Raw genomic sequence first — 21,421 nt, forward strand, 5'->3', positions numbered from 1 at the left:
TCCTGCTCTTGTGGACTGCTGTCTATTAGAAGAAATTAATTTCCCTCAGGCCAAGAGTTGCCAATAAGCAACATGATGTGGATTTACCCAGGGGGTAAAATGTTATTGCTCTTATCAGGGAACACACCCATCGGGTCAAATTATCCTACCCTGCTCTCTTATTATTTTAATATTTTATATGGAAATGGAAACAGAAGCATACTGTGTCATGTTCCCATGATACCAATGCTACAATTGTGTGTTGTAACATCACAAAATATACAAAACATATAAGAAATAAAGTGTTGGCCTGATGATAAACAGTGGATATCTCTTGAAAAATCTTTACAGACATTTTTTCTGCCATAGTTGGGGAGTGGCAATACCAAATGAATCCATAGGGCTAACCTTTGTTTTTACATCTGCTTCATATTTAATAATATTTTTTGTCTGCTATTATCATTATTACGGATCATCCTTTTACTGCATTGAAAATCTTTTGCTGGATCCTGATAGCATTGCGGCCGGACACACGGTCTGATTATGGCTAGATCATTGGAGAGATTTTGAACTACAAAACATGACATAATAAACGTAGGTACTGTACCAGATGGCATTGTCTTTGAGATATCTACACATTTAAAATCTATCAAAAGTATCAATTACAAGCAAAGAACCTAAATATCATCAACATGAATGTAACAATGCAAAAAGTCACATACAATAGTGGTATAGCTTTTGTCTGTTTTCCAAAAACAAAACAACATTAACAGGGATGTTTTTTAGGACCTGGGCAATTTGTATGAGAACAAGAGAGCAGTCACACAAGTCAAAATTGTAGGGCGTGATCCTTCTTAAAGCAAGCATTTGCTGTGACAATATTAGTTTAAAACACCTCGGGTAGTTTTGAGGCACTTTCTGACAGCTTGACAGAAAATCAAAAGCTCCTTGCTCTAAGCAGCCAACACTCTCATTAATTTGCACCCATTTCTGATAAGCTGCAAGCATCATTAGCATAAGTGAATGAAGTAGTCGAGCCTTGCAGAACTGCCCATTGTGGACTGGACAAGTCTACTGGGAATGTTTACCCTACTGATTCAGAAAGAAACTTCCTGATTCCCATCATTAATCTCAGTCCCTTGATATAGCAGGCAGAACGTGGCAACATATTTGTGTCTGGGAAGTTTTGTGGAAGGATGCTGTACAAGTACCATTGACACAATATCAAAAATTGATTCACTTCTATTTTGAAGATATTTTCATTTGAATAATGGTTTTCTGTGAGTGACAGATTTTACACAATTTAGTCTCAGATTTAGTTTTGTATTTATTTAATGGAAAGACCATGTTTTTTCATAACCGAAATACACTTCTACACGCTTATCCTTAAAAATACAGATTCTTTACATCTCACCTCTTAATAAACACAAGCCAACATACTGTATTTTTACTATTGTGTAAAGAAAAACAATGTCTACAGACATTGTCAGCCTTGCTGCGTTCCCTCTAGGCTAATATATTCCCTTGCATTATAGTTGTAATACAGCACTGACAGTAAGTAAAAACATGTTCAGATTTTAAAGAAAGGAATTGTATGTTTATAACTGTGCATATATATTTTTTTCCTTTCTAGTTTGTTTTTCACAAGGATTTCCGGAATTACTATTTTTATTTGGAAACTGTGACAGCACAGATGGATTAAGCTAGCAGTTTTCAACCTTTTTCTAAAGCTGTACCCCTTCTGTCTGGAGGTTTCAGCTCAAGTACCCCTTTACAATGTGCATGTACCACCACAGTTGCAACAAAAGGCAGAATAATCTGATTAACAAATGTATTTTTTCCAGTTTATTTAGTATACAATTTATGTTCCAACAGTTTGGGACTGACAACTGCTGGTTTAGGACAGCATACCAAACAGTAATTCTTATAAATATAACTTATAATTGGAAGTCTTTGGGTGCACAGATAAATAATCCAAAATAGACTGTAAATATTTATAACATTACTTCCTATCTCAGCATGATTATGTGTGCTATTTAAAATGTTTACAATATCAAAAACATTCATCTACAGATAAAACTATTACAAGTATTTTTTTTCAGAGACTTGGTATAACTTTCTGTTGCTTTGCACTCTCTGTAGACTCTTTTGAGTTTTCTTCCTTGTTTATTTATTTATTTATTTATTTTTAAAAAAAGAATGTGTCCATTTTTGAAAAACAACACACAAGATAATCTGGATTTACTCTATCAAACACCAAAAACAAGCTGCCATTATGTTATTTAAATAAACGAAACAACAACCGTCAAAGTATGAGTATTGACATTTTCTATTGACCGATTAATCATCTAATCTATTAATTGATTAATCACGAAATGTTTACTAGTCATATGAAATTGTATTGAAAGCTAATTACAAGTAATACCAGTGGCGTAACTTTGGTTTCAAAAGTGGGGGGTCAGTTTCTACATATAGTAATAAAATAAAAAAAAAAACATTAAGTTCATTCTGATTGTCACAGCCACTCTACGATAATAAGATCACAATAAGATGCCAATATTTTCAAATAGAAAATATTGTTATAATATTGAGAACATAGACATCGGAAATGGTATCACAATTGAAAAATTTCACATTGAACAGGAAAAAAAAAAAAAAAAAAAAAAAAAACCATGTAGAAACAATTCTTTACCACCGGACTCTGTTTTCTCCTCTCTGCTTGAGATCACCCATAATGCATTGCCTCAGTTGATTGGCGTTTCCGCTGGGTCCTAGTGGTTATACAAAACATTTCTGAGAAATAAGTTTTAGTATTGCTGCAATGTGAGGGGGGCATTGCAATGTGAGGGGGGCATTTCCCCAACATTGGAAAAGTGAGGGGGCAATGTCCTGTGAACATTATACCTATGAGTAATACAAAGTATGTACTGCACATGTTTCATAATGCCAGCTAATGTTTAATATACATATACATTACTGACATATAATTTGACAGTTTGAAAATATTTGCTTACATGTAATTGAAAGCTAGCCAGAGTCAGTCATTTAAAACATTAACTTAATTTTTAATTGCTGTTTTTGGTATACCGTAAACTGTTAATTTTCAGATGGTATAATTCTCGTCTGTCAGACAAAAAGGTACCGGCACAAATTAACCCCTACCCCTTCTTCATTCAAGTGGTGTTCATAGCAGCTCTTTTGTAACAGTGTTGGAAGCGATTGATTACTTAAACACACTGGAAACTCATAAAAGGAAATGGCTATTGATAGAAAGGACATTTCCTTGCCATTTCATAGGCATTGACTGAAGCTTGCCCTTGACCTCCACAGGAGAGCTTGAGCTTTCCTATGCTTTTGAAATTAAAGGTATAGAAATTTAAAAAAAGTACCGTACATTATGCAGTATGAAGTTAGTTGCCATACCATGTACACTGCAATTTGGGTAAAAACCTTTTTAAAACTTCTTCTGTCTGGTGTTTTCAGCCCAAGAACCCCTCGACAATTTTGTTCTACTGAATGGTGCCACAGTTACAACAAAATGTAGAATAAACTGATTAACAAATTCAGTTTTTCCTGTTTATCCTTTATATAATGTATGTCACAAAAGTTTGGGACTGACACACTGCTGGTTTAGGACAGAATACCAAACGGTAAGCCTAATTCTTAAAACTTTTAATTACAGGTCTTTGGATGCACAGAATCAAAAGACAGTACAGTACAGTGTTTAGGGAATCTCTTCGGAAACACAAGTATTCACATAAATAAACAATACAAAACAATCTGCACAGGGGCGGAGGGGGAGACCCCGATCTAAAAATAAATAAACAATGTACAGGGCTGCTCGCCCTGTTACAAGCACTGAAAACTAATTCAACCTCACGATATTGCTGTTACTGAAATGCAGCCGTGCCAAAACCTTTAATCTCAAAAAGAGTTGAGGTTCTGTACTGTACAGTATATCACATTGATGCTCCGTCCACTGTTTTGTCACAAGGACATATGTTGATATCAATCTTATTTAATCAATTGGATTGTATCAAGTTAGGACTTTGACAATGCATATTTTCAATTCCAATAGTGTACAGTTTCATAGGGAGAGAGGTATATGGAGTATCAACATGTCTCAGTAATCCAGTTACTGATTTAGACTGAATTGGCTCAAGATCTTATTAGTCACACATAGGTTCAATGCTGCTGTATACAGAGCATCAGCAGTCTGATCAACAGAACTATTTCCAGCTGGGAAACTGCCAACAACTATAATGCTGCAAGACTTGGAGATCAACAAGCTGCTCTCCATTTGAAAAGGACTATTTGTTTATTGCGAGCCTACGCAACATTGCGTACTTCAAGCAAAGTACCATCTTCTTTCATTGGGACTTCAGATCCAAAGAGCTGCAGTGTTCATCAACACAGATTGACTTCTTTATATGGAAATCGATAAATATTCAACATATCTAATATTAAATACTTTATGACTCGAGAAAGTAACTGAAGCAAATGCTATCAAGTTAAGTTGATCAACTGTTCTAGGAACAGAAGATTACTTCCTGTTTAGGAGTGTGTAAGAAATGTATTTTGTTTGTTGAAATGTGCAACTCAAAGGAGTTGCCTCGTAAATGCACAGAATGTGAACATTGCCCCATTTCTGAGTTAATTTTATGGCACTGAGAGACATAAATCTATCAATAATTCTGGAAAATACCGACAACAAACCGAAGTTGGCGTGATGTCACTAGGGGAACATATACCAGGAACAGAGGAGAGATATACATGGCTTCAGACTGTGAAAGCGACCATTACGAATTTCTCTGACATTTTGAGTAGTCTGTATTACAATAAGGTCAGCGGGAGTGTGATGTGTAATGAAAGAAATTGTGGGGAGGAAGAATAAGTTGTTTGAGGCTCGATTCCAAACTGTTTTGAACCTCCAGCAGGTGAAAATAACCACGCTGGCATCAGGAATGTGAGCGACATGCCCCCTTGTCTGCAGGTCGGCAATTCTGAATGCTTTTCTAACTGGACTACAAATCTCTTCATTGTCTGTTCATTGCGCACTGCATCACTCCTGCACCTGTACACAATCAACCACTTTGCAACACCTCGTGTTAGACATGGGATATGGAGGCGCTGGACAGCAGATGGGAGACAGAGGAGAGAAGGAGGGAAGAGCGCTTCACTGCACTCATTGAACAGGTAGGGCTGGCACTTTCCACAGCACCAGCCCCTACAGGAACACCAACGATATCAGCACCGAAGGCTCGGGTGATAAAGATGTTGGCGGAGGATGACCCAGAGGCATACCTGGTAGCGTTTGAGTGGCTGGCCACCACCAGGTCATGGCCACGGAAGTTCTGGGAGAGCCAGCTGAGACCCTGCCTGATCGGTGAGGCTCAGGCAGCATACCAGGCTATGAGCGACCTCAACACCACCAGTTATGACCTGGTCAAGCTGGCGCCATAACCCCAACACCCAGGAGGACGCCGTGAAACTGGCCAAGGATTCGAGGACTCCCTAGTCTCCGCCCGGACAGTGATACTGTCGGTTCCCACCCTTTGGAGCAGTCGAGCCCCTCCTCTCTCTCCTCCTCCACCACCACCACCACCACCATCAGTCCCAGGACCCAGACCTCCTTGACGTCGACCCCAATGGGCCCCCTTGCCTCCCCTTCATGGAGACCAAGGTTGGCCCCCAGCTGTGGTAGAGGTGCTGCCCCTGCCCTGTTGCCATACCAGCAACAGGACAGTGGACACAGGGTGTGAGCAGACCTTGATTAGAACAGCTCTCTTGGGCAGAGTGTTGTTGCGGCCACAAGGTCAGGTGGCCATGTCCTGTATCCATGGAGACACGGCGGCATACCCCATACTAAAAGTGTACTTATCAGTACTACCAATAAAACGTAACACAATTATTGTTTCACCCCGTGTTGTCGGACCGAGGTCATGAGGCTGGCGTATGATATCCCTTTTGTGGAGCACCTCGGAGCTGACAAGACAAGAGAATGGATATTGACTTGATTCTATTGGGTAGTAGTGTGGAGTAGTGGTTAGGGCTCTGGACTCTTGACCGGAGGGTTGTGGGTTCAATCCCCAGTGGAGGACACTGCTGTTGTACCCTTGAGCAAGGTACTTTACCTAGATTGCTCCAGTAAAAACCCAACTGTATAAATGGGTAATTGTATGTAAAAATTATGTGATATCTGTATAATGTGAAATAATGTATAATGTGATATCTTGTAACAATTGTAAGTCGCCCTGGATAAGGGCGTCTGCTAAGAAATAAATAATAATAATAATAGGACTTCATACTGATGTGTCGAAATATGTAGCCACATACCCAGACTGCCAGCGAGTAGCGCCGGGTCAAGTGCGCCCCGCCCCTTTGGTTCCACTGCCGATCATTTCCACCCCCTTTGAACGCATTGCAATGGACATAGTGGGCCCTCTGCTACCTTCTGACTCCGAGAATATGCATATATTAGTAGTGGTAGTTTATGCAACGTGATACCCGGAGGCAGTTTCATTGCGGTCCACTAGCGCTGCTGCAATAGCCACAGAGTTAGTGCAGATTATGGCTAGAGTAGCGATCCCCAAGGAGATTTTGACTGATCATGGAACCAATTTTTTGTCTAACACGTTACAGCAGGTATATAAAATATAAAAAATACGTCCCATCACGACATCTGTTTATCATTATCAGAGGATGTGTGGTCCAGTGGTTAAAGAAAAGAGCTTGTAACCAGGAGGTCCCTCGTTCAAATCCCACCTCAGCCACTGACTCATTCTGTGACCCTGAGCAAGTCACTTAACCTCCTTGTGCTCCGTTAGGTGAGACGTAATTTTAAGTGACTCTGCAGCTGATGCATAGTTCACACACCCTAGTCTCTGTAAGTCGCCTTGAATAAAGACGTCTGCTAAAAAAAAAAAAAAATCCAGAGACGGAGGGTTTGGTGGAACAATTTAATCAGAACTTGAAGCAGATGCTGAGATGTTTTGTAACACAAGAACAAAAATATTGGGCATAGCTTCTTCCCTACCTCCTTTTTGCAGTGAGAGGGATGCCGCAGAGTTCGACAGGGTTCTCCCCCTTCAAGCTCTTGTACGGCCGACAGCCTCGCGGCATTCTTGATCTGTTGAGACAGGGGTGGGAGGAGCACAAAGGCTCGTCCAAAAATGTAGTGAAGCATGTGTTCCTACTGAGAGATCGCCTGGATTTGGTCAGTCATTTGGCCCGGGACAACCTCAAATTGGCTCAGCACCAGCAACAGCAGCATTACAATAAAAATTTAAGAATTCGAACCTTTCGACCAGGAGACAAGGTAATGCTGCTGCTTCCCTCCTCAGAATCAAAATTATGTGCTAAATGGCAGGGGCCATATGAAGTGATTCGGACTATAGGAAATGTGAATTATGAAATTAGACAACCTGATCACCAAATTGAACGTGAAATTTATCATGTAAATTTATTAAAGCCCTGGCAGGCAAGGGAGGTCTTATTTATAGCCCCTGTCCAGAGACTGCTAGCACTAAAATAATTTCAATGGGGGAACAATTGGTTCCAGATCAGCAATGGGAGCTGTGTCAGCTTATTGAGGAGATTTTTTTTCTGACGTGCCCGGCAGGACTAACTTGGTTGAATATGACATTGTCTTTCCCTCAAGTGTCACAGTACGAGACAGGACATGTTCGAACTTGGGGTGATTGAACCTTCCAGGAGCGAGTGGTGCAGTCCAACTGTCATAGTGGCCAAGAAAGACCAATCGCTTCTGTGCGGACTTCCGCAAGGTAAACACTATTGCCAAGTTCAGCTGAACTTCTAGATAGACTGGGAAAGGCAAGGTTTATCTCGACTAGACCTGACAAATGGATACTGTCCAGATCCCCTTAACCCCCAGTTCTAGAGAGAAAACTGCATTTTCAACACCAGAAGGGCTGTCCCACTTTAAAACCATGCTGTTTGGGCTACATGGTGCGCCTGCTGCCTTTCAGAGACTGATGGACCAGGTTTTATGCCCACATCATGAATATGCAGCAGTGTATATTGATGATGTGGTGATTTACAGCTCCACCTGGCGAGAGCATTTGGCTAGGGTTACAACCGTCCTTCAGTCTCTAAGGGTTTAACTTGACAGCTTTAACTTTAGAAAATGTGCGTTTGCCAAGACAGAAACTCAATATTTGGGATTTTTAATGGGAAATGGAAGGGTGAGACCCATTGTCACCAAAGTCCAGGCTATGGTCGATGCGGCAATCCCCAGAACCAAGGCTCAGGTGAGGTCAGTACTGGGATTAGCCAGTTATTACCGCTGCTTTATCCCAGAGTATGCCACAGTGGTTAACCCTTTAGTAGACCTCACCAAAAAGAGTGCACCAAATTTAATGAAGTGGTCAGCTGAGTGTCAGGGGGCGTTTGATACTATTAAGCATAAACTTTGCCAGGCCCCCATCCTTATCACACTTGATTTCACCAAGAGATTCATCCTCTACACCTATCCGTCTGATGTGGGTTTGGGTGCTGTCTTGTCCCAGAAGTTAGACGGAGTAGAACACAGTATCTCAGTAAAAAGATGCTACTTTGGGAGCGCAACTACTCCATAGTTGAAAAGGAGTGTTTGACAATTAAATGGGCTACTCACTCTTTACGAAATTACCTGCTGGGACATTCATTTGATCTTGTCACAGACCACGCCCCACAAGTGGTTAAGCAAAATGAAGGATAGCTATGCCCGGATAACTCAGTGGTATCTGGCGTTGCAACCCTTCATGTACCACATAGTACACCGTGCGGGGAAAGACCATAAAATGCTTGTTATTTTTCCCGGGAGGGGGGGTAATGGGAAAGAGATTCAGCCGAGTGTTCCTTCGGCTCCACTCTGGGCGGTGGGATATGTGACAGAAATACAATGATTCTTGGTTGTAAATCTCCCTCCTGACCTGTGAGGGCACTAAGCAGCGAGAACAGAATTCCCTGGCCTGACAGTTCTTTCTCAGGGTTCAAGGGAAGTCAGCCAGCTAGAAAGGGGGCGGGACTCCGTTGCAATAATGCATTGACCTGGAAGGGATACGAAGTGGCAGCTGCAGATTGGAGAGGCGGTTGCACTCATTTTCAAAGGGGTCATGTGTGACAGCATAAAAGGGGACGGAGAATCGCAATCTGTTCCTTCGCTTTGGTTACAAGAAATAACCCGGAAGGACCCGTGCAGTATTGTGAAAATGTATCGTGAGTGTTTGTTTTGTCTTGTCTATAATTGTTGTGTGTTGTATATTAATAGACGGCTAACACGTTTCGGAGCTGACGCCAAGGGCCAGCACAAAACCCGGAACAGCACTGCACTATTGTCACACAATAAACTGTATCACCCACCATGAGCACTACAGCACGCACCCAGGACTGGTGACCATGTTTCTACACTGTGGGAGGGATACTTGTATTCATTATTTGGGTCTGCAAACCCGTTTTTATTTACCCCGTGCACTACTCATTGCTGTGTATTGTCGGGGATTATTATGTGGCCACCAGACCTGGATTGTATAAATAAAAGTACTTTTCTAACTGGATTACAAATCTCTGTCTGTTCATTGAGCGCTGCATCACTCCTGCACCTGTACACAATCAACCACTTTGCCACAGTTGGTTATTGTCTCAGGGAATCGGAACTTAAATATGGTATGTCTCAGTTTTTAACATTTGGACGTTCTTAAACAGGACGCATAGAGACTAATTTCAAGACCTCTTCAAACAGCACCTGTAGAATTCCTCTGTTTGTATCCTGGGACACTATCACCCTTCATTTAAATGTGCTTTATTTTGCTCTTATCTGCCCCCTATTTTACTGCATTTAATCCTGTACTTCAGAATACTGTAATCTGCCAAGTGTTTAACCTGTAGTATTTTGTATTTAATCATATCCTGATGTAACTATCACTATTTAATCATATCCTGATGTAACTATCACTATTATCTGCTGTATTATTGAATTGTTTTTTGTCACACTTGTACTTTGCTTGAACAAAAGTTATTGTATTTCTTGCTCTTATTGTATTACTTGTATTGTAACACTTGAAATGTATTTGCTTGTAAGTCGCCCTGGATAAGGGCGTCTGATAAGAAATAAAGAATAATAATAATAATAATAATAATAATAATAATAATAATAAATGAAATTTATAATTAAAGTTCGGGAGGAGGGTCAGACACCAATCTCCGCATCACCAAATTGAATCATTCAATTTACACATTAGCTAATTTAAATTGTTAGCACTATAAATACCCTCTTCACTTATCTCTCAGTTGCGTTTTGATTTCATCGTACATGCACGCATCATGGGCTGCATTCTGGATTATTCCGTTTCGACGTATGATGATCTGTTTGCTGTTTCCCCGGAGCCGAGATCCACGCAACCAGTTCAACCAGCCCTTCCCGGGCCAACTCCACCACAACTTCGGTCGGCGGTATTACCACTCCAAACTTCTCTGCCCAGATGTCTGCTTCTCCTGTCTGCTGTGGCTCCCGCCTGGCCACTCGTTCCTCCGCAACTCCTTACATCAGAGACTGGACGATCTCCCGGCTCCAGCTTTATCTTCGTAGCAACAACATCCCATTCAAATCTACAGCACGTAAGGAGAATTAGTTTACTTTATTTCATCCTTCCCGTCGCAGGCGCTATGACGTCAGCACTGATCGTTGCTTTACCCAGTGTTGCCAAGTATCACGACAAAACAAGCCCAACCCATGTCAGTATGGGTGTTTTTACAAATTCCAACCCACGACTCAAGAAGCTAGCCCAATTTCCGCGTATTATAAGCGGACTTGAAACACCTCGCCCGCACCGACTGCATCTCCACGAAGCGCTTCTACTACCGGAAAAATCCGAAAGCAGGACCATCGCACCTGTCAATCAAAGGCTCATTTAGCAGTTCCTGAGCATTCTGGCTCCAACTATAACCTTTCAGGTTACCTCCCCTCACTGCAGGCGTCCAGCAGGCCCCTGCAGTGACCTCTTTGGCCACTATGGGCGTCCAGCAGGCCCTCATAGTGATCCTTTCTATGTGAAATGCTTTTCTTTCTGCGCTTCAGCAGTTTTGAGCATTTGTTTCCAGAGATTTGTTTTTACAGTTAGGAGCGGCTGCTCCCGCGATCTGTCCTGGGGTTTTGACACCCTCCACTGTTGTATAATATGCATCTGTAACCTTTCTGGTTACACCCCCTCATCACTGCAGGCGTCCAGCAGGCCCCTGCAGTGATCTCTTTGGCCACTATGGGCGTCCAGCAGGCCCCCATAGTGCTCCCTTCACCTCCAAATATAACCTTTCTGGTTCCCTTCCCTCACTGCAGGCGTCCAGCAGGCCCCTGCAACGACCTCTTTGGCCACTATGGGCGTCCAGCAGGCCCCCATAGTGCTCCCTTCACCTCCAACTATAACCTTTCTGGTTCCCTTCCCTCACTGCAGGCGTCCAGCAGGCCCCTGCAGTGATCTCTTTGGCCACTATGGGCGTCCAGCAGGCCACCATAGTGCTCCCTTCATCTCTAACTATAACCTTTCTGGTTCCCTTCCCTCACTGCAGGCGTCCAGCAGGCCCCTGCAGTGACATCTTTGGCCACTATGGGCGTCCAGCAGGCCCTCATAGTGATTCTTTCTCTGTGAAATGCTTTTCTTTTTGCTCATCGGCAGTTTTGAGCATTTGTATCCAGAGATTGTTTTGCCAGATTTGTAATAACTTCATTGAAGGAACCTGTGCTATTCCGCCTGTAACTTCCTTCATTTCCGCTCACCGTAACTCCACCACACCCAGCATCAACAGTCCCTCATGAAGATTGCTCCCTGCAATATGCAAATCGACCACGCCATATTCTTAATCAAAATTGCTGGGAAAAACGCATGACTGGCTAAAGCCAATATATCAAACACATTTAAAATCATGCCCATTGAGCCTGTCCTCAGGGGATTGTATTTTTTATATTTCCACTTTTCTGTCCGGTCCGGTCCCCCCCCCCCTACTAAACGCAATCTTCTGTCCCTCCTAGGCCATTTAAACTACATGGGAGCATGGGAAGATTTGCAAACAAGAGGAGGCCATTCAGCCCATCTTGCTCGTTTGGTTGTTAGTAGCTTATTGATCTCGGAGTATCATCAAGAAGCTTCTTGAAGGATCCCAGGGTGTTGGCTTCAACAACATTACTGGGGAGTTGGTTCCATACCCTCACAATTCTCTGTGTAAAAAAAAAAAAAAAAAAAAAAAAAAAAAAGTGCCTCCTATTTTCTGTTCTGAATGCCCCTTTGTCTAATTTCCATTTGTGACCCCTGGTCCTGGTTCAAAAAGTCTCCTGGGTTGACTTTGTCAATACCTTTTAGGATTTTGAATGCTTGAATCAGATCACCGCGTAGTCTTTGTTCAAGTCTGAATAGCTTCATTTCTTTTGGCCTGTCTGCATACGACATGCCTTTTAAATCCGGGACAATTCTGGTCGCTGTTCTTTGCACTTTTTCTGGAGCAGCAATATCCTTTTTTTTTTTTAATGAAGTGTCCAGAACTGAACACAATATTCTAGGTGAGGTCTTACTAATGCTTTGTACATTTTTAACATTACTTCCCTTGATTTTAAATTCAAAACTTTTCACAATATATCCGAGCATCTTGTTGGCCTTTTACAGCTTCCCCACATTGTCTAGGTGAAGACATATCTGAGTCAACATAAACTCCTAGGTCTTTTTCAAAGATTCCTTCAATTTCAGTATCTTCCATATGATATTTATAACGCACATTTTTCTTGCCTGTGTGCAGTACTTTACACTTCTCGATTAAATGTCATTTGCCATGTGTCTGCCCAGTTCTGAATGCTGTCTAGATCATTTTGAATGACCTTCGCTGCTGCAACAGTGTTTGCCACTCCTCCTATTTTTGTGTCGTGTGCAAATTTATCAAGTCTGCTTACTATGCCATAATCTAAATCATTATGTAGATTAGGAATAGCAGAGGACCTAATACTGATCCCTGTAGTACACCACTGGTTACCTTGCTCCATTTTGATGTCTCCTCTTATCAGTAATTACAGTTGGGAGCGGCTGCTCCCGCGTTCCCCACCCTCCATCACTGCAGGCCCCTGCAGTGACCTCGCTGGCCACTATGGGCGTCCAGCAGGCCCCCATAGTGCTCCCTTCACCTCCAAATATAACCTTTCAGGTTACCTCTCCTCACTGCAGGCCCCTGCAGTGACCTCGCTGGCCACTATGGGCGTCCAGCAGGCCCCCATAGTGCTCCCTTCTCTGTCAAATGGTTTTCTACCAGCTGTGAGCTTCAACAGGGCCCCACAGCCCCTTCTATTCCTTACCTCCGCGGTCTTCCAAATGTAACCTTTAGGTTACCCTCCCCTCACTGCAGGCATTCAGCAGGCCCCTGCAGTGACCTCCCTGGCCGCCATGGGTGTCCAGCATGACCCCATAGTGGTCTCTTCTCTGTGAGATGCTTTTCTTCTTTCAGCTTATCTGCAGTTTATTCAAACACTTTCAAAACCGTTCCCATTTTTTTGAATATCAGTCAGGGCCGCAATACTGCATACTCTGGAGGCCTTCTGTTTTCTACATGTTAACTACTCCCTAATCCACGTGCATGCATTTCATCGAATCCCTACTGCGTTCAATATGAGAAATTAATCTTTTATGTGGGACTTTGTCAAAAGCTTTCTGGAAATTTAAATAAACCATGTCATATGCTTTGCAATTTGCACGCAATGAGGATAAATCCTCGAGGCAGAGCTTTTATCTCCTACCTTCTCTCTTTTTGATCCTTTCTGTCGATTCCCTCAATGATGTCATACTCATGGTTTGGTTCCTTTTTTTCGCAAGGAACTCCGCCTGTGGGAGCTCCTACTAAAAGAAAGGAATGGCAGTACTTTCTTTTACGACAACTGTCTCCTGCTGCACAAAGACATTCAGCCGTTCAAAGATGCAGCTCCCTCTCTTGGCTTTGGAGGATTCTACAAGGGAAAATGGTTTGGTTTTCTGCTCCATGGCCCAACGAATTCAGCATTATTCCTATAACCGATCACTCCTCGTCATTGCGCAAAATGTGTCCATTTGCTGTAGCCACACTCCTTTTGGGGGTCTTCCTGGGCTCAAAATCCATTCTTCTCCACTTACATAATTCACCTACAGTCTAAATCTTTAACAAGATCGTTCATTCTCCCACCATATAATGAGAATATTCAGAAGGATTACCTGTTTATCTGTTACTCATCAGTTCATTTTCAGAGCTCAACACATTCTCGGCCACATGAATATAATCGATTCTCTTTCTTGTTTCCAAACGCAGAGATTCAGAGCATTGGCTTCTGAAGATGACCTCCTGCAAACTCAGATTCCTCATTTTTCAGACCTGACATTCATGTGAGCCACCTGCTACATTCCCTGATTTCTGCAGGCTCAAGAAACAACTCTTCTCAGCATCACTCCCCGCTCACTGCAAATGTACTGGTCATCCTGGAATTGCTTTAAAATTTCACTTTGCATTCAACATTCCTTTCCATCATTTTCAGTGCCCGTAGCGTCATCCTATTTTATGTCCCTTAAGAACAGAGCTATAAGATTTGAATTTCCGGCATCAAGTTTTTCTACAAACTCAACTCAATTTCGGTGTCCCAGCTCTACACTCTGCAATTCACAAATTTCACTAATCCTGAAAGGGCTTCAACTATCAGAATCTCTTTCTCCTCCTGCTTGCCTACCTATTGCCATCAACGTACTCTCTTGGTGCCTCTCATCTGCTCCAGCTACTCCTGCCTGTTTTAGATAAAACCTTACAGCTCTTTCTCTTAGCCTTCTTGGGTTCCCATAGGTGCTGGGAGTCTACATCGCTCTCAAATTCAACCCCCAGATTCACCCCTTAATCTCTGACCTAGCAATCCCCTCATCTGATACCCTTTCCTTCCTGCTCAAAAGAAGTAAAACAGACCAGGAAGATTAGAGAAAGCTTTTCAATTTGTTTATAAATTAAACTCCCATGTTGGCCCATATGACCCCTTTCTCTCTTGTCCATCTCCATCTTTCTCAGGGCGCATCACCCTCAGGCCCGCTGTTTATTAACGAAAACTGAACAATCGTCACCCAACATTTGTTCTTTCACCTTTTCACCTTTTCAGCAGTTTTCCGGTCCTTCCTTCAGAATCGTAGCAGCTTTTTTCCACTGAGTTCCAGACTCTCTTATCAAACGGTTAGGTTGTTGATCCTCCAGTGCTTACCAAGTTTACATTATAACAAATATTATGGAGCCTAAAAAATGCTTTTACAGAAATGTGCTCTTAAGTGTTAGTAGCCTGCCTGGAGGAAGGGCAATCGAATCAGCCATGGATTCCCAGAGGTTTATTTCCCAAAAATGGGTTTTGTTTTCCTCTCCTGCATGCTGATGATCATTTGTTAAAGGTTGGCTAAACCTTCAAGTGGGCTATATTCAATTCTAATTGTGGCATTGAGACCGGCTTGTTCTTTTTGGGGGTCTCAGCCTCGTCCAGTTGGCCAGGCAGCGAACCCTCAAACCAAGTTAGGTTTGATGCCAAATGAATGTGTATATACAGCATACTTTTCTGTTAAATCGCATACTCCGCATTCTCTACAATAAATATTTGTACTAAAACATTTTGTGATTGGTGTTTGTCCCGAACTACTGAAATGAAATTTATAATTAAAGTTCGGGAGGAGGGTCAGACACCAATCTCCGCATCACCAAATTGAATCATTCAATTTACACATTAGCTAATTTAAATTGTTAGCACTATAAATACCCTCTTCACTTATCTCTCAGTTGCGTTTTGATTTCATCGTAACCCACCACCTCCCCATCTCCACCTTTCTTAATAACAGTTTTTATGTTTTATCAAATGGGGGTCTCAGCCTCGTCCAGTTGGCCAGGCAGCGAACCCTCAAACCAAGTTAGGTTTGATGCCAAATGAATGTGTATATACAGCATACTTTTCTGTTAAATCGCATACTCCGCATTCTCTACAATAAATATTTGTACTAAAACATTTTGTGATTGGTGTTTGTCCCGAACTACTGAATTTATATTTAAATAAATGGTATACCTAATTCACTACACTGAAGAGCTTAAATATTACAGGAGAAAAACATATCCTTTATATATCTTTTGATTATGTTTTTCTTTTAGCAAGAGGTTTAAAGAGCTTATTTTTATTTTATAACGTTTATTTTTTAACTTATTTTTCAGAGATAGGGAGATTTGCTTTTGGAACATATTTAGAATAATAATTTGCTACATTTCAAACTATTGCATTTTACATATACAGTAGAACCTCAAAGTCACGAACAGCTTGGGAATGGAGTTTTTCAGTGGTTTTAATAAATGTGTACACCTGCTATTTATATGGCCAATAATACAAGGATACAGCACAGTAATGCAATACTCATATTGTTAAGGTTTTAAAATCATACTATAAGTGGGAAAATGCTACATTTAACTTACTATTCAAATGTTAACTCTAACAAAAACAGATTTAAACATCCAGGAAAAACTAAGTTAACGTAGTGCATGCTTTTATTTTATTTTAAACAAAATGCATTTGTGCAGCTTGTTTAGTCAGTCAAACTACTTTGGCTTGCTTTGCTTAAAACTGAAATGTTCCTAGTAAAATGCCCATAGTTGCTTTGACATCTGCCTCACCTCTGTCTAGATACATTGTTGGTACAGTAATTTTGCCTTCTCTAAAACCAACATGCCACTTATGGAGTGCTTTATCAAAATCATCATCATCAGCAGCTTTGCATATGTTGGTTTGTACTACTCTGCAGCCTTTTGCCTCCAATGCAGATTATTGGATTTTTTTGTGACCTTATTTCAATATTGGGCAGCAGTGTGGAGTGGTGGTTAGGGCTCTGGACTCTTGACCAGGGGGTTGTGGGTTCATTCCCAGGTGGGGGACATTGCTGCTGTACCCTTGAGCAAGGTACTTTACCTAGATTGCTCCAGTAAAAACCCAACTGTATACATGGGTAATTTTATGTAAAAATAATGTGATATCTTGTAACAATTGTAAGTCGCCCTGGATAAGGGCGTCTGCTAAGAAAATAAATAAATAAATAAATAAATAAATAAATAATAATAATAATAATAATAATAATAATAATAATAATATTGCTGACAATTCCCAATACGGTATTCCCATTGCTGGGGATACAGTATTGCCATTGCTGAGGATGATACAGTCAAGTTTTTTAAAATATTTGTAATGGCTTCTTTCAATTGAAAGTGTAGAATGTTTGTGTTTTCCAGTTATTCATCATTTCAGTAGGTTAACCTTGCACTGGATTCTGGTTATATTGTAGGCATGGTTGCTTGCCCATTCTAATTCCAGCTAAAAGTGGGGTGTTCGGTTGACCGGACAGTTGTAAGTTTGCTGTTCGTAACTCTGAGGTTTATTGTAATATAAAACCATCACACATTATCCTCTTGTAAAAAAAGCTGATCAAATCCTGTTACAAAAACGTATAACAGACCTGATATTGGTCTAATACCGTAAATAGTCAAGAGAGCAGTGCCTTCATGCAATCGGCATGTTGGAGGCTGGACTAGGGCAGCGTACTGTGGCTCGCCGTCTTGAGTGCCCACAGCCAGCAATTTCAAACCTGGCGAGACGGTATAACCAGACAATCTCTGTCAATGACAGGCCATGAACTGGGAGACCAAGAGTCACAACACCTGCCCAAGATCAACAGATCATTTTGCAGCATCTTCGTGATGTCATTTGTTAATCAGCACACATCTAGTTCATTTTATCCAAATATAAGTGATAAGTTTCTTTTGATGCTCACTATATATATATACACGTCCATAAATGTAACATAATTAAAAATTAAGTTGTTTGAACGTATGTGACTTGAATAAACTGCAGCATCTCTTTTGATTACTTTGCAGAATTCCATCCGGTAGAATAATGGGCTCCAGGGCTTACAGTTAGGAGCTATAATTAAGCTTCCATGCCTCCATCAAACCCATGAGTCATTTCATAATTACTCTAAAGGAATATATATACACAGTAGATGCCGCTTATTAACAGCAAAAAGTTGTCATTAACCAAAAGTTGCCAATAAGCGAAAAAAAAAAAAAAACGTTTTCAAGTGTATTTATATACTGTAGTTGTACAAATATGGCATATTAAATATGTGTTTTAAATGTTACAGTGTTAAAAAAATTAACATGAGATGTTCACTCAAGGATATTTCATCACTTGTTGTCGACACTGCTTGCTGGCGCATGTGTATTTAGAAGCAGGATGTGCAGTTGAAAGTAAATGTCATAATTTTAAATGAAGTGCTTGTTTGTTTCGTGGAGACAATGGCATTGAGCAAACCCTCCACGAGTAATAAACGAAAGTATGAGACTTTAAACCAGACTGGGAGAAAGAGTTTGCTTTCACTGAAAACAGTGGTAAACCTCTGTGTCTCATCTGCAGCAAATCGTACACCCTGTAGCCTGTACAAGACGAGCAAACTCAGACGTCACGAAAACACATTTTCATCTGAATATCCTCCTGGATCAGGCTTAAGGCAGATGCTGCTTTCGGTGTTCAGTCAAGAAGCTGATTTGAACGACTCAGGCGAGTTTTGTATGACAAACATGGAATGTTGCTCATGGCAAAGTAAACAAGGAAGTAAACAAAGGCAAGGAATGGCGGTGAAACTGAACGCAAAGGCGGTCAGTGTTTTATTAAATAATAACAAAACAAACAAAAGAGTTAAACAAACAACAAAACAAAAAGGCGCGTAGGCCAAACAAACAAGTATTGTGCTGGTTTTTAGCCAGCACGTCTAGCAATTGTTTTGGTTTTGTTTTGTTTTAATTCTCTCACAGCCTTATGTCTCTTCTATGACACACTCTGTCTTGCGCAAATAGCTGCCGGCTTTTATATTCTGGCCGAGGGGTTAACTAGCTGTTAATTAATTAATACCCCTCGGCCATAGTCTGCACGAGTTTAGTAAGGATGCGTGACTGTCAGCTAGTTAAATAAGCAGTAGCTGATCAGTCACGCATCCTCACAAGGTTTTTAAAATCCAAAAACAATAACAGATAATGGTGGCGGCTTTTATCCACGCTGCAAACAATAATACAAATAATAATAAAACAGTGCACATATACATAGGGATGGGACACTCCACCACACTACTGTAAAGCACAACAATGCTAGTATTTAAAATGTCCTGCTTGCACACATTTCATGTTTTACAGTACGTGTCTTGCAGCTCTCGACCATATGGAAATTTTGGTATGCGGCACGTAGGATCAGGAATATATATATACTCATGAGAATACTTGAGAATAAAAAATACATGACGTTTACTCAACTGTGTAATCTAAAAGTACATAACAATAAGCATTGCAATATATGGAACTGAGGCATTTCTAAATGTATATTTCACTTTAGTAACTGCAAATTGCTTCACTTCCATTCAGAGTTTTTTTTTATTCACATTTTAAGGAAAATAATGGCATTAATGATTTGCTGAACCAAAATCAATGTTTGTTAAGTTATAATCCTGTTTTTCATACAAGTCAAGTCTGATATATTTGACTGCTGAATGGCACAACAAGTTATACATTGCATTTCAGAGAAAACAATGAGCTTTAAACATATAAATTGAATTTAAAGTCAGTCTGTAGTCATGATCCAATAAAATGTGTCTACTACTTTAGATAACAAAATTGATTTTATCAGCCAAAACCATGAATACCCTATAATTACAAACATCTGCTGTGGCAGTGATTTATTTTTTATTATTATTTTTTATCTAAAATTATAGAAACTGCTACGTATTAACAGTGGTCACTTTAATATGCAGTATATTCAGTATAGTGTTATTGAATGCTTAAACATGCTTCATCAGGATTTCCAAGTTTAAACATATATAATAGTTTGTTTGATCCAATTGAGTTCATAATTCTAACTAAAACATGAACTTCTGAAAGCGAAGCTGAAGTACCGGTAAATGACATTGTATAACTATATATTTATTTAGACATAAAAATGGCTTTTAGTTACAAAGTGGAAGCAGTAATGGAAAATAAGCTGAAAATGATCCATAAGACATGGCAATCCTTTTTTCTCTTTATCTCTTATACAATGTTTCATAACCTTTTAGAATTTATTCAGTAAATCACCTACAATTTATAACACAGAACATTTAACCACAAAGTTCATCAATAAACAGTTCATGTAATTTGCAAATAATTTGACGATACCTGTATCATCTGTTGGGAATGACTGCAGGCCTGTAGCCTATAACCCGATCACATCTACAGCTGAAGGACAGAACAGAAGCTGGTTACAGAACTGCACTGACTGCCTAGCCAACGGTCTGCTGTGTTTTCTAGGTGGATTATTTCCTAGAAGATTATAGGAAAGAGCTTTGCTAGTGCAGAGCAGAAAAGGAAATAAAAAAAAAAAAACTGTACATTCTGCTTCAGTGTACCATGTACAACCAGGAAACCTGATTGGCAAAGTAATCATCTTTAAAGAAGGTATGTCAGAGTACATCAATTTAACTCTTATATTTTATATCCTCACCTACATGGTATAAAGATAACACATTAAAAGCAAATAAGAATACCAACGAGAGGGCCATCAGGATGATAAAGCTATTCTAATGAAATGCAGACAAAGATTAAAAAGAATTAAAAGTGACAAGTAAAATCCACTAAAGGACAGCCTTCAGCTACTGTAATCAAAGGATTATTACTTACCTAGTCGATTAACAGCTGTCTGCCTATTTTTCGATTGAGTGCTGCTTGAGTGACTATGCCAAGTGTCAGTTTTGTTTCATGTCTTAGGTGAGTCTGTTTTAGTACAGTAAAACATTTTTTCAGAACAAATCTATTTAAGTGATAGTGCCCATCGATGGGCTCTACCATGTGCTAGTGGACCACAATGGGATTTATGCTTCCTGATCAGGGCCGGATTAACCTATACGCAAATTACACAATAGCGTAGGGCCCTCAGCAGAATTGGGGCCCCCGCAAGGTCCCTCTTTGTTTGGTACTTTTTACAAAAACTGCATGCGGGTGGACAGGCCCACACACATAGGAAGAGAAGTGCACAGAAACTTGCTTTTTTTTTTAGATCTCCATTTGTTCTGATATATTGCTCCCAGTAAATCACTGACACAGACCACTGTAAGCTATACTGAAACTTCTAGGGCCAGTTGTACAAAATGCTTTTAAGACAACTTAATGGACTTAGACTTAAAATTTAAGCCCAAAATAAATAAGACCCGTTGCACAAAAAGTCTTAATTTGAGCCTGCTCTTAAATCTAAGTCATTTTTTTAAGCCTCCCCCTCGCCAGGCTTAAATGTTGCTATAGAAGCCAACATGGCAGCACCACTGATAGCTTTTGCTGAATTTTTAAATTAAATGACATTTCATAGGGAAGGAGTATTTAA

At 40.5% G+C, this 21,421-nt stretch overlaps 1 protein-coding gene across 4 annotated transcripts in view; it reads right to left on the reverse strand.

The window, feature by feature from the left end:
- LOC117400171 (zinc finger protein 804A-like) overlaps window positions 1-21,421 on the reverse strand; it is a 205,295-nt gene that overhangs the window by 64,024 nt on the left and 119,850 nt on the right. Inside the window, exons 1-2 of one of the 4 annotated variants that reach the window (XR_009328478.1) lie at window positions 20,224-20,580; window positions 2,672-2,750 (exon numbers count right to left, since the gene is read on the reverse strand). The exons of 2 other annotated variants lie outside the window; for them this stretch is intronic. Coding sequence is in view for 1 of the 2 variants with exons in the window: in XM_059022487.1 (XP_058878470.1) it covers window positions 20,224-20,232 (9 nt within the window). In the remaining variant the exon portion in view is untranslated. Of the gene's footprint in view, window positions 1-2,671; window positions 2,751-20,223; window positions 20,581-21,421 lie in introns of those variants that run through there. One more of the 4 variants, XM_059022487.1, reaches the window with a different exon arrangement.

The sequence above is a fragment of the Acipenser ruthenus genome, chromosome 4 (assembly GCF_902713425.1).
Source record: "Acipenser ruthenus chromosome 4, fAciRut3.2 maternal haplotype, whole genome shotgun sequence".
NCBI classification, from domain to species: Eukaryota; Metazoa; Chordata; class Actinopteri; order Acipenseriformes; family Acipenseridae; genus Acipenser; species Acipenser ruthenus.